The sequence below is a fragment of the Chaetodon auriga genome, chromosome 15, assembly GCF_051107435.1.
Source record: "Chaetodon auriga isolate fChaAug3 chromosome 15, fChaAug3.hap1, whole genome shotgun sequence".
NCBI classification, from domain to species: domain Eukaryota; kingdom Metazoa; phylum Chordata; class Actinopteri; order Chaetodontiformes; family Chaetodontidae; genus Chaetodon; species Chaetodon auriga.
In genome coordinates this window covers 15,202,224-15,215,912 of record NC_135088.1, presented here as the reverse complement: position 1 = coordinate 15,215,912, position 13,689 = coordinate 15,202,224, and the positions used below count along the sequence as shown (strand labels likewise).

Here is a 13,689-nt window from a genome sequence, read left to right as displayed (position 1 = left end):
GGTATGAAAGTCAGTAAAGGGGAACTCCATGGTCTGTAACATGGTCGGACCCATGTCCTACATTACCCACAATGCAACTCAACCGCTGAGGGTTCAGTCAGAGTTTCGGCTGTGTTATGCTAGTAGCAGCTGATTGTAACTCCACACCTCCAGCTTTTCTTTCAGACTTGCCGCCTTCAGCCTCAACCAACGCTGCCTTAAGTGACATCACTCAAGGCAGACTTCCAGCAGCCCCCTCTGGAGCCACAAAAGGCTTCGTGCAGCTTTTTTCACATATGCAGTAGTACTCCACAAGACCTGTAAACAGACTTTGATGTGTCAAATCAGTGGAGTTCTCCTTTAACACACATACTTGCGTTGCATAATATTAAATTTACTCGGAATACTTAACTGTATTTCTACCTCGACTCTGGTGGCACATCGAACTACTTCATTTGCAGTTAAATAATAATGAACATAATAATACAACGTAATGTAAAATGCCGTTGCATCATACTTGATTAATGATCCTGATGGCCTGATTTGTGTTGACAGTTGTTTTTCTGGATAGCATTTCAGGGACATTATTTGACTTGTTAAAAACAGATGTGTGTATTTTAAAAAGACCCTTATCTCACCAGTTGAATAAAATTGATTTCAAAGCCATGTGATAAATATTTGTCTGCAGTTTCTGGGTGAGTTAATGCAGGAGGTTGATTGTCCCTTCCAAATATGAAGCCTGTAATCGGGTGTTTGTTCCACAGATGAGTGGCTCCGGTTGTCCTAAAAGCACCCTCAGATGTAAAAGTGCTATATCATTTTGTGCCAAGAGCCATTAAAAGACCTGAACCTCACAACACATATGTTTCGAGAACCTTTGCGTCAGCCTGTAAGCATGAACGCATTTCACTGCTGAATTCATGTAACTCAGCACTAAGTTTGCCATCAGAGTAAAGGAGGCACCGCCGAGGAGGAGGTGGAGCGCGGAAGGTGTACAACATTGTCCTGAGTGACGGTTGCCCTGTCGGAGAGTGACATCTCTCTTAAAGAAGCAATACAAGCATTTGAACAAACGGTGGCTGTCCATCGCAGTGTGACTCGCAGGAGGCGGTTGTTCAGTGGCCTTTGGCAGACTGAATGTAGGCTAGTTTGTGCGTCGCTTGTAACGGAAGCGTTCTGTACTTTTACTTTTTTTGTAATCACAAGAAATAACTGCTTCTCTCTGTCAGTTTAACACAATCACCTGTTGGGATGCTTGTTCTTGTTGTGCTGTAATGAAATCCCAGAAACTGCCTTTCTGAACTATCAATAAATAGATGATAGATAATACTCTAATGAGGCACTCCTCTCTCATAGCCTACTTCTAATCAATGACGTATGAATGGATCAGCTGCTGTAGCTGGGAGTGAGGCAGATCAAACGTGGGGAGCTCTAAAATGATGTGGATCTTTGGACAGAACTACAATATCTATTATTCTTTTTCAATAACTTTTTTTTTTTAAAGAGACGGTAAACATCTTTGCATCTTTGTTTAAGTGTGTGTGCGCGCGTCTGTGTCACTTGTGAGAGGTTAACTCCAGATTGTATTTCATAGACTGATAAACTTTAAACTTTCAAAAGATTGTGTTGAATGAATTCATGTCTTAATACAGAATTGTTTGAAAAATAAAATACCTTGATCTCATTTGAGTCTGTACTGGGCGTGTTTTCATTTCTTTGTTGTCCATCGTGCAGTCAGTTGTACAGGCTGAGTAGATCTGTGCTCAGGCTGAAGGTGGGCAGAGCTGCCGGGATAACATGAGCTCACCAGACTTCCATGCACTCATAAGAATGATAAAGTGTGATTTGTCCTCCCTAACAGGTGCAACAAAGGTGAAATGAGTGTGTAGCCGCCCACACAATCCAGAGAAGAGGCCTAATCTGACAGAATAGTTCAAATCAACGGTATGGGTTTACTTTGTGCAAGGCCTGTAACAACATGGCAGTGAGCACATTAAATACATGTCAGTGTTTCACCACACGATGGTGCTAAAATCTGCTGGTTGGCTCTGCCTCTGCATTTGTTTTCCATGAGGAACTCTGACTTTCTTTAAAACAAAGTGAACAGTGTTCACAGGTATGCCATCACAACCATCACATGCATTTACTAAAACAACGTTTCTGGGATAAACCTTTCATCCTGCTCTGGTGAGCCTGAGTTGCTGACAGCTGCGCCCCCTGGTGGCCGAAGGTGAAGAAAAACATTGCAGTTCTGCAAAAAGAAAATACCGAATGTCTTCCTGTGTGAAGCACTGAAGTTTAACTTAAATCAGCAGATGAGGAAAACACACAGTGAACTTCTCTTACCTGCACTGCTGTTGATTGGGAAAGATACCAAATAACACTCTGACCATGTTTTTTTTTCTACTTGCACTCTTTGAAGGTTCAAGTGGGCATTTGCAACCCAACTAAACATTTTCCTTTCACTGTCATACTGGTTTTATAACACTGGTTTTAAATGGGACATTTTAAAATCACTTAAGGACAGAGTTCGTTAATGTGGGTCATTTTTCCACAGCGTGCAGTCACTAATGAGCCTTAATCAACTATTTAAGTAGACTCCAAAGCTTCAATGACTGAACAAAATTTCACTTCTATCTAACAGCACAGGTCAATGTATGTGTTGCCATTCAGAATATATAATACACTTTTTGTCCAGGCTAAAGTGCACCTGAATAAGCACTCACTTTCCATTGATTTCATCATCTTCCAAGTTCTTCTCATAACCAGCGCTTTAAAAAAAAGAAGCCACAGTCATTGGCAGGAGAGGCTATTATTTATTAATATTATGTACAATTATACCATCGTTACGTCCAGATAATACATTGACAAAGTCAAAGTATGAATACTGGCTCCTGCTTTATTAAGATTTGTCTTATAATGCTTTTATTTTTCACCCACCTTCTGAATCTCAGATCTTTTTTTGTTAATTTAACGTTATCAGTATTCTCTTAATAATCCTTAAAGTGTATCTGAGGCACACAGGGAGAACATGAATAAAATAGGTGTAAAAAAGAAACAAAACAAAGCTGAATAAAACCGAAACTTAAGAGCAGATGTACTGTACTTTATGTGGGGGGACATATCTATAAAAACAGTGACTGCGTGATGTTTTTGAGCCAGATGAAAATAAGAGTTGAGGATTTCCTCGGACTCTCTGCCGAGCATCGCTCCATCCTGTCTGTCAGCGGTGATTTGTTTTTCAGTATTAATGGACTCACGTGTCCGTTGTCTTCCTTCACATTAGCATCACTGAGATGATACATGTGGTACCGAGACAAAAAGAGTACAGAAAAATTTGTCTGAAGTGCATTTTGGACCTCATTGTAAACAAAGACAGAATTGTCCGTTAACATCTTCTCCCCTGTTTTACTGGAGGAGCAGTGTCTCTCAGGTAAAAGGTGTGTGTGTGTGTGTGTGTGTGTGTGTGTGTGTGTGTGTGTGTGTGTGTGTGTGTGTGTTCAGCGTGTTAGAAGGCTTCAGGTAATAGTGGCGTTTGTATTTTTATTTGAGCAGCTGAAGATCCAACTGTATTTGGTCACATTTTTACATTTTACAGATCGTGTGTGTGCGTGCGTGCGTGTGTGTGTATGTGTGTGTGGGGGGGGTACTTTAGCCTTGCTGCTGTGCACTTAAATCAGCTGTAGGGAGTGTGGGCATGTGTTCAGGTCTTGTGTCGTCTTGTCCAGCGTACAGTGTGTGTGTGTGTGTGTGTTTGTGTGTGTGTGTAAACTCATACCTAAGTCATATATATTATGTACAGTACAATGTTGCAGTTTGTCTGTTGAATCTTACATACAGTGAATACAGGGTGCAAACTGTGGCCCAAGATGGGAGCGGTGTCTGTCGGACGCGCGCGTGTGTGTGTGTGTGTGTGTGTGTGTGTGTGTGTGTGTGTGTGTGTGTGTGTGTGTGTGTGTGTGTGTCTTATGTGCATGGCTCAGTTCCAAATCTTAAGGAAGCTATCCCAGGAGCCGGTGGACACCGCCATGCCGTCATCCGTCACACCCAGACAGCTCACACGATTGTCATGGCCGGCTAGGACTCCTGCAGGAGGGACGAGGACAAACAAAAGAAGACTTGTTATGTCAAATGTTTTGCTTTCCAGACTGTGGATAAAAAAAGCTATTTAAAAACTCCAGGGAACACAGACACCCAGTGTTTCCGACTGCTTTAACTTGCAACACAGGGCGGGCCGTTTGACCGCAGATGTACATTTTTGAATACATAAGCTTGAGACGTGTGAATTCACTGGCCAAAAAAAAACAAACAAAAACATGACGATATAGTGATTAATTTATGTCATATTTTTCAGATACATCTCTCAGATTGCAATTACAAATCCCAGGTTTTTGTGTGTACCCTGAGGTTTTGCTTTACGACTCTGGAAACACACTGTGACCCTTCCCCTTGCAGCAGTGTGGTTGACTCATAACAGCTTCCTTTACAGCTATGACTTATTGTAACATTCCCAGTGGCATTAGATTTTCATTGATAACACTAACTCATTTTTATGCTCTTACTGATAATTTGCATTGGGGGGTCCTTCTTCTTTCCTTCTCTCTTTCCCTCCCTAGATCCCTAAGTCCCTTTGCTTTGCACCCATTGATTGATTTGCAGGATATCACAGTTCATAGTGCTCACTTAAGCACACTGATATTTTCAGAACACATCACCTCCACCTTTGGCAGCTTAATTTAGTTACACTACCCTTAAATTAATTTGAAAAGCACACCATCTACCTGCACTTTGGTTTATTTCGACACATATGCTTTCCTTTCAGAGGTAGATTAACCTCCCATATTGAAATGAAGCATTATGTCTTGTTCATATTTTGCATTGGGTGTGAAAAATCGTTTTCAGTGACTCTTTTCGTTACAAAAAGCTCTTTCACTGGAAATATTGCAGCTGAAGGTCAGATAAGAGCCAGTTATACTTTGCCGTGACACGATATGGCTCTCTTCCTTGTTAGCGAGGACTGTTGTATATATATATATAAATTTTTTTTTGCATTCAGAAGAAACATCCTCTAACTCTCATGCAGAGGTTTTAGTTGATAGTGGAGTGTATAAACTACGCAAATGCATCTTTGACCCCTCTGAAGCAGAAAGAACACACAGTAACACAGTAACAAATATTACAAATGGCTACAAAATGGCTACAAAAAATATAAAAAGACCCCTGATGTCTCAATGAAGCAGCTCCATAATGAATATAATCCTCACTTGAGCTTCATCACACCGGCACACCGCTGTTTGTTTCCCATTCCACCCACCTGCTCTGTCTCCCTTCATGGCATCCCAGATGTTGCAGTTAAAATCATCGTAACCAGCCAGCAGCAAACGGCCGGAGCGCGAGAAAGCCACGGAGGTGATGCCACAGATGATGTTGTCATGGCAGTAGAGGCTGAGCTCCTGGTCTGCACGCAGGTCGAACAGCCTGCAGGTGGCGTCGTCGGAGCCTGTGGCGAAGGCGCTGCCGTTGGGAAAGAACTGAGGAGGAGCGAAGGAATGGATGAGAAGCAGGAGGAGTGGAGGAAAAACACAGCTATGTCGAGATGCTCTTCATAAAGGGGTAAACATACTGATAGACTACAAGTAATGTGACAGAAAGATGTGTTCTCATTGGCTGCTGGTGTCTCTCTAGTGGTGGACTGAAACTGATCAGTCTGAGAGACGGCGTTAATTGATAATCTTGTTAATCCTCGAGCAGGCTCCCAGTTTAAATCCCTCCCAAAGCTGGAGACAGCGTGTGACGTCACTGAGACAAATCCTGGAGCCGCTCTGCTGATGGTGTATCAGACAGTGCACACGGGGGGCTGATGCCAAAGCCAGTTATTTGGAACTTACATTCCTAATAGATATACTGTATCTGCTGACAGACAACACTTCATAACTGTACAAGAAATTCATGCTCTTGTTGGTTTGTGTTACTGTGACACTTTGTCTTTAGGATCATGTGCGCTGTTAAACTGCCTTATAGTGTGCACAGTGCGACACTTTGCCTTTTTTTGTTCATGCTTCTCCTGTGAAACCGTTGAACTATCGGTTCCCAGCAGGTGTTAAATGTTTCAAACGTGAAACTGAGATTCAGCCTTCAACCTTTAGCCCTCAGCAGACAGAGGCTGAGAAAGAAACTCTCTTAAGGAAGATAGATGAATGAACAAAGAGTGACTGTCTATTAATTAAAGGACGACTGTTAGTCTGAGGGAGTCGAAATGTTCTGTCACGTGTGAGACTGTATGTACGAATACGATCATTAGACCTCAGTATCTCTCAGCCCAACAGGCTCAGAGGCCCATTTGCAAATGACTGAATATTGCAATGAAGTCTGAAAAGACGATCCTCTCTTCGTGAGATTCTTTTCTTTGGGTTCAAGTTCACGATCCGATTTACTCTTGGGATTACACAGCATGTCTTAATATTATATATAGTATATCTGTCAACATGTGTTGACCCAAAGTATGCTATACTATCCACTTTGCAGTTAAGCTGGAGATTTATTAACTAGTTAGGAATGCAATTTTAAAGACCATTAATAAAATACACGGCTATATTTTGCATGTCTATTAATATATGCTACATATTTTTATGCGGATATAAGCAAAGTATGCAATCTCCAAAGCTTCAGAAGAAAATATGCAGCTGTTTTCGCAGTCTTCCAGTGACAAGTAAACTGCACTTTGTGTGTAAAAATAAACTATCTGTGATCCCAGATAATAAAACAGCATGAATAAAGACACATATCAGACAACTTGCAGTTGCCCTGAGCACACTCACACAGATGGCGTTGATGTCCGACTCATGGCCTGTGAAGGTCTGCCGGCACATGCTGTCCCTGATGTCCCACAGCTTGACTGAGGCGTCACAGGCTCCTGACACAAAGGTGCGCAGGTCGGGCGACAGGGACAGACTCATGACGTCGCCGCTGTGGCCCGAGAAAACTGTGGTCTGCTGACTCGTCTCGATGTCCCACAGCGCACTGGGACAGAGAGCGCAGGGTTAAGACACAGATCAGCTCAGGAAAACCGGTTTCGCACTCGGCATGTTTGTGATTGGATCTCTGTGGCTCACCATGTGGTGTCTCCTGAACTCGTGATGATTTGATTGTCATCAATGAAGCGGCAACATGACAGGTAACCTGACAGGACAGAGAGCACAGGTGTCGAGTTTCTGCTGTGGAGCTGGATGAAACTTTCATATTAAAAGGTGATAGTAGATCACTCATGTCTAATGCAATGCAAGAAGCAAGCAATGTGATGGTAACAGTACCAAGAATGTACAAAACACTGGGGCGAAAAATATGTGCATGCCATCCTGCATTTAAAATTTAGCAAGTAATTCACGTCTGACCACAGTCCTTTAAAACCTTAGCTTTCATTAATGGTTACTTTCTATAGAAAAGCACACAGCCACTTATAAAGCAGGGTGGCTGTATGTACTGTAGCCTGACAGGCAACACACTGGGAAAAAAAAGTCTCCAAAGCTCTCACTGCTGCTCATAAAGCTTATTGATGTTAACACATGATTTTAACTGAAGGTGAATCTATCAACTCAGAGCTCAGCTGAACAGGAAGAGGACACCATTTGGAGGGATGTTAGTCTGAAAGTCAAACTGAAGCTGTTAAAGTGAGGGGGCCTTGCACTAGAGACACCTTGATATTAAGCTGGCAGCCCATTTTGAAAAATCTACATCTTATTCTGAACATCATCGTAGTTCTTCGTCTCTAGCAGGTTGTAAATGGAGCGTATTTGTGATTGGTTGCAGAAAAAAAAAACATAAAGTTCCTGGAATAAATGCGTTTCGTTTCACTTCCCAAAATAGAAATGGGTTCAGTCTAATAATGTACAGCAGCTACGTACAGTGTCACAAATTGGAGTCTCACTGGCAGGTTTTGATGTCTCAGCTCATTAAGACTGTGTTGCCCTGCAATTAATTAACCATGTAAATGAAATCTTCATTTAGTGGTTTGGGAGCAGAGCTCTCCCATGAGGCAGGGCACATCTGAAACATCTCATCAGCGTGACTCACAGAAAGAGTCCAACAGAAGCGGCTGAGAACAGCATGTCCTCTCACCTGTATGGCCAGGTAGTTCCCTGCTGACCCTGACGTTGCCCTCGCGGGTCTTCAAGCAGTAGATGGAGCAGATGTTGTCGAGGCCTCCACAGGCGACGTAGTTCCCAGAGGGGGCGTACGCGCAGGTCATCACCCAGGAGGAGCGGAGGGGGATGGCGTGGATCTAGAACGGGTTTGGAGGAGAAGCGAACGAAATGTAAACCCTTAAGCAGAGCATAGAAATGGGTCAGTATTACGGTGAAAATCGAGCGCTAATGCCACTGTAAATGTTACAATCAGTCATAGTTGTAAAGGAAGCTGTTATGAGTCAACCACACTCCTACAAGAGAAAGACTTTATTCCACTTTCACTTCCAGTTCGGACAGAGGCCAAGTGTGACTGTTCATCCAGCTGATGAACTGAGCAGAGGAATTACTGGGCTGACTGTACCTTGTTAGTGGTGTAGCTGTCCCAGACGATCAGTTTTCCATCTTGAGAGGCACTAACCAAAAGCCTGCGGAGACAAACATCCAGACATTACACACCTCATGTATCAATGGGTATTCATTCCATCTCAGTGTTCATTGTTCAGTGAAACCAATGCCTTCCGCAGTGACTGCTCTACCAGTAATACAGACGAAATGTTTGTTGTATTCTGAATTTGATGCAGCAATGATGTAAACATGCTGGTGTTTAAACACACAGCTGAGGTTGTTGGTAGTTTCGAAGGTATGAACCAAAGTACTGGGCAGACTGGGTTTGCTTGTTCCATTTTGGTCTCTGTATTCAGAAGTGACATATTATCCTCTGTAAAGTTGCTGTAGTGTGGAGCCAAATCATTCAGCTGACCAGTTCAAAGTCTTCATTTTCCACTCGGCCACTTCAGGGGCCACAATCAGAGTTAATAATAGAAAACGTTTGGCACAGGGCACGCTCACCTTGAGTCTGAACCCCAGTGCATGGCGTAGATCTTAGCGAGGTGGCCCCGCAGGGTGCGCCTCGTCCTCATCTGAATCCTCCCCACGGGATCCAGACCGGCAGTTATCTAGGTTAACAGGGTGAGGTTAATCAAAGTTCAATTAGTTCTCATGAAATTAAGCCTTTGAACTGATGACTGTGTGTTCGCAGCAGGGTTCCACAGGGAAGGTTCTTGAGAATAGAACAATATGGAACAGCTAATACTTCATGTCAAATTTGATGATATGAATACATTTACATGTGCAAGTGAAATTACAAACCATAATATTAATGTTGAAAACACTGCACAAAACCACGGGGACTCATCAAGGGGAGTCAAGGTTTATACTTTCGGGGATTGTGTCGGTGGAAATTGGGCATAAAACACCAATAATTCATCATCTATTTTAAGTTTTTCTATGTGAACTAAAATACTCCCAGCTCTTTGCTACTTGTCAAGTTTCTCCTCTGATCTTCTTTTCGATATGGATGGTCATCAAACCATTCGTAACCACTCGACTCAAAACCCCCAAAAAAACAGATTTATAGACATTCCTCATTGCTGGTGCCTTGCGCCATTCAGTGGCACTTACCTGTGTCAGAGTCGAATCCCCACATGCTTTCCTGGCATCCTAATGGACATAAAACAGCAGGTAAATACATCAGCAGTATCATGCCACAGATAATGACAGAACGATAAAGCTACTGGACTTACTCTTATCTGGTTCCTAAGCTGCTCTGCCTCCTGACGAAGCTGCTCCAGCTCACTCATTTTGGATTTGTCCGAGCCGTCACCTATTCAAATATCACACTCTGATTTACATGAAGTACCATCTGCAAAATTAATAAAAACGACTGCCGATGCTGATTAGCAAAGTTTCACGGTTTCATAATCCAGTAATCCAGGAAATGAATCAATTAAGTAAAATAATTTGCTTAAAATACTGTTTGTCCCACATTTGGGGGAAAGAAATAATGAAATGAAAAAAAAACAACACATTTTAATCTCTAAGGTTTACTGAACCCACACAGTGAGAAAAAACCTTGTAATCTGTTTATGGCTGTGCAACCATGCCTGGTTTAACTGAGGAGAATAATCTGTAATGACTAAGCTGCTATCGAGCAGCCAGCATCGCAGCCAGGCAGCAGATACTGAGTGAACACTCCCTTTAAAGCCAAGGCAACTTGTTACACTCTGCACTCACAGGTTGTGTATCAAGTCACAGCTTGTGCACTTGCTGGAGACAGTCATTTTATGGTTCCTCCTGTCGTCTGAGGCCGCTGTGGCTCCTAAACATTAACACAACTACATCCAAGACTGGCAGGAGATGCATCCTTTAGCTACGGGCCAACTGGGGTCACACACACACACACACACACACACACAGCACATCATATCACGCTTTCAGTAGGAAGCAGCACTTCCTGTTCCTGATAGCAGCACAGTTACGCATTCAAACAGCTTCCCAACCGCGCGGCTTCTATTTGCATTTGTGAGGCAATTCAAATCCACAATAACACTCCATACAGTGTGCGCTGCAGAGGAAGAGCAATTAGCTACAGTAAGTCACTGTTCCCTGGAGGGACCTGCAACCAGATGGATCACACGGCACTAATGGAAGCCAAAAGGGGAGCATCATGGGTCTCAGTCTCCTGGCACATCTGCTCATTTAGCCAATGAGGAGGTGGGGGGTGGGGGGTACATCAGATGCATCAGAGATCAGGCCTGGATGGGTCCAGCCAGATGCTCGGATGCATGTTTTTGTTGCCTGTGAGCATGGACTGGAGGACAGGCAGATTTGTGCTGAAGTCATGCCAACGGACAGGGAGGAGAAGAGTGTAAATAAAGACATATCACACAGACTCCACCTGCACTGATGAATGGCTAACCGCACACAAGAGGCTGAGGAGGGTTAAGTGAAGCAGCGTCAGGCCTGTTCTCGCCGCCTGCACATTTGAGGGAGTTTATAGGCGTTTCATAACACAAGCAGACAGAAATTCAAGTGACATGATGCCAAATGTGACTGACCCCACCCCTCTGAATGCACATCTGATGTGCAACTCCACCAACGCTGCACGGCTACATTTGCAACTGGAGGAGAGTGCAGAGCCTGTGCAGCCGCTGCATGTTAGACAGGGTAGATGTTAACGCCAGAGAAACTGTGAGGCTCTGGTTAACGCGCAGGCCTGGGCCGACTCAAGTCAAAGCCGCAGCCAAGTGAAAAGCGGCCACATTCAGAACACTAAAACGCACTTCAGAGGGGTTTTCTATCAGTCTGCAGCACTTACAGCTTCCTCGTGTGTTCAAATGGGAGGACAGGCCCCACGCATGCAGGATATGCACATACATCACATATTGATCAGCTCAGAGTGGCTGATGAAGGCCCTGGCCACATCTCGTTTCAGATGCTGAGCTCCTAGAATGCGGATGTAGTTAAATGCATTTAGTCGAAATGATGCCATGAATAGGCACACCATCACCCAGCCATCTTACGCTCAATAGGCTGTTCGATAATGGGCGGCTACCTGTTAATTCTCCCGATGATATCTGCTGCTTTTTTTCTGCCGTATAAAAAAAGAAAAAAAAAGGAGAGCGACGTCTTCCAGAATCCCGCGGAGGACTAAATTATATGTCTTTTTCACGCATTAAAGGCAGAGACGCAGAGGAGATCCACTTAAAGCTCCGTGTGTCACGATGAGGCTGCTTCTTCCAAATCCTTCAGCAAACAGGCAAACGGAGGAGGACTACACACATTTCCATTTCTCTGCTGTAGTGGAGCTCCTGGAGGAGATGAAAGCTGCCTCTGCCGTTTCCTCTCCGGAACGCTTTTTCCTCCTTTTCACGCCCGACAAGTCAGCAAACACATATCGGTCCGGCGCGACGTAAACAAACGCAAGTGGCCGCAGCTCGGTCCCCCGGCCCGCATCAAGGACTGTCCATTAACCGCTGCTCAGCCCGTTTTACTCCGAGTCTGCTTCTCGTGACGTTATCCTCGTTTCCTTCCTCTCTCTGGTTTCCTCCTCCCTCCTCATCAGGACAACCGCCTCCGACTCAGCGATGAATTACTGAGGGATAGCTGCAAAGTGCCTCATGTTGAAAATAATTAGGTTATTAGAGAAAAAAAAAAGTCCGCTGGCTGCAACAGATCAGCCCATCACTGGATGATCTGTGTTGGTTTTCTTCCAGTTTCATGAGAGGCGCCCCCCGCCCCCCCCCCCCTCTCAGTCAGATATCCACAGGGTTCCTTTTTTTTTTTTTTTTTTTTTTTTCTCACTATCAACATTCAGTAACAGGCTGCCAGGTCACGCGGTGAGCGCTTGCAGAAGTGTTTTCAAATCCGGCCATGAAACATGTTTCAACCACACCCATCTCTTAAATACTAGTAAATCCCGTGACCCCCTCCCTCCTCTGAACAGACCACTGTGCAGGTCTGATCCCCTCCTCACATGCTCCATCGGTTTTTATCTGTTCAGAGGGATCCTGTAGGCTGTTCAAGTCAGGGACTTTCAGGGGTCATTTCTAGCTCAGCAGAGTGCAGCACAGTGAGGGAAGTGTGTGAAAGCATGGTGGAGAAATGTTCACCTCTCCACTGTGAAAGGCAAATGTACAGAATGCGCATACAGACACCCCCCTGAACGAGACATCACAGTGCAAAGAGTTGAAGTGATGGCTGGGTAAGGGAGTTGGTCTGCTGAGACTGATTCAGTTAGTGGGTCTGGGGGCTCGTGGAGATTTTGTATGGGATTTTTAAAATAACTTGGATTTTGCACATGATGCTGAGTTATCCCCTTAGTCTGCATATGTTTTATTTAAAGTCCCCCTCCACTCCAAAATATGTTTTGCTTTTTGTGACTTCAATGTTCAGAATGGTGCAGATTTATATATCTACTATAAGACTGTTTTCACATTCACCTGCTGAAGGGGCACAGTTTCTCCGTGCTCCCCCTAAATCTGAGTTTAAGACGTGTATGGAGGATTTGTGATGTCACAACTGGTTTGGAGCCAGCTGTGATCCAATATGCACCCTGCAGTGGCAAAAAAATGTTTGCAAATTCTTATAAATCCAAGTGTTTACTAGGTAATTGACCGTATTTACAAAAAACAAACAGAAGATTCAAAGAAGTGTTTTTTATGTTGTATAACTTGACATGTATCTATCCTGTCTGTCTTGTTTAATGGAAATTATTTTTTGAATATGATCAAAAAGGAGACATATAATAAAGTCCCTGTTTTTCTCTGCAGGCGATTGTTTACGGCCAGAGAACGTTACACTGCTGCATGTTTGTCATAAGACATGGGCAGAGCATTGGAAACCATTTCTTGAGGAAACTGTAAAGTCATGGGGGCATGTGGTGTCTCTTTGAAATGCTGCATGTCCAACAAGTGGTTGGCCTAGTAGACCCCGCCTTCCTTTATTTCTCGTAACCATCATCCAGTCCTAAATCAACCTCCTGGTTAGTATTTGGTGATGGTTTGTTTTCCTGCTGCAGAATGGATACAGGATTGTATAGACTGTTGTATCCATCAGATTTTAACTCTTTGAATGTTTTCTTTTGTGTAAAAAAACACATTATTTGAATGAAAGCCTTTCTTGACGTCTCAGGTTAGTCCTGCGCCGTTTATATGGACGTCATCTTTGTCGCAGTAGTGACCCCTGG

General features: G+C 43.7%; 1 protein-coding gene across 1 annotated transcript; it reads right to left on the bottom strand.

Moving 5' to 3' along the window:
* Positions 1–2,775: 2,775 nt before the first annotated feature.
* gnb2 (guanine nucleotide binding protein (G protein), beta polypeptide 2) lies at positions 2,776–12,214 on the bottom strand. The gene is made up of 10 exons (XM_076750403.1): positions 11,557–12,214; positions 9,746–9,825; positions 9,624–9,662; positions 9,012–9,118; positions 8,524–8,587; positions 8,095–8,257; positions 7,092–7,158; positions 6,798–6,999; positions 5,294–5,510; positions 2,776–4,065 (listed from the first exon to the last, which is right to left on the bottom strand). Exons 2-10 carry the CDS (start codon positions 9,800–9,802, stop codon positions 3,959–3,961), a joined length of 1,023 nt encoding a protein of 340 aa, XP_076606518.1. The 5' UTR covers positions 9,803–9,825; positions 11,557–12,214; the 3' UTR covers positions 2,776–3,958.
* Positions 12,215–13,689: the final 1,475 nt, after the last annotated feature.

Excerpts from the sequence above, each read along its gene's own strand:
- gnb2 (XM_076750403.1), bottom strand. The coding sequence starts at position 9,802 with ATGAGTGAGCTGGAGCAGCTTCGTCAGGAGGCAGAGCAGCTTAGGAAC. Across the intron at positions 9,119-9,623 it reads GGGATTCGACTCTGACACAG|ATAACTGCCGGTCTGGATCC; the intron begins GTAAGTGCCACT and ends CTGTTAACCTAG. Across the intron at positions 8,258-8,523 it reads ACAGCTACACCACTAACAAG|ATCCACGCCATCCCCCTCCG; the intron begins GTACAGTCAGCC and ends AACCCGTTCTAG.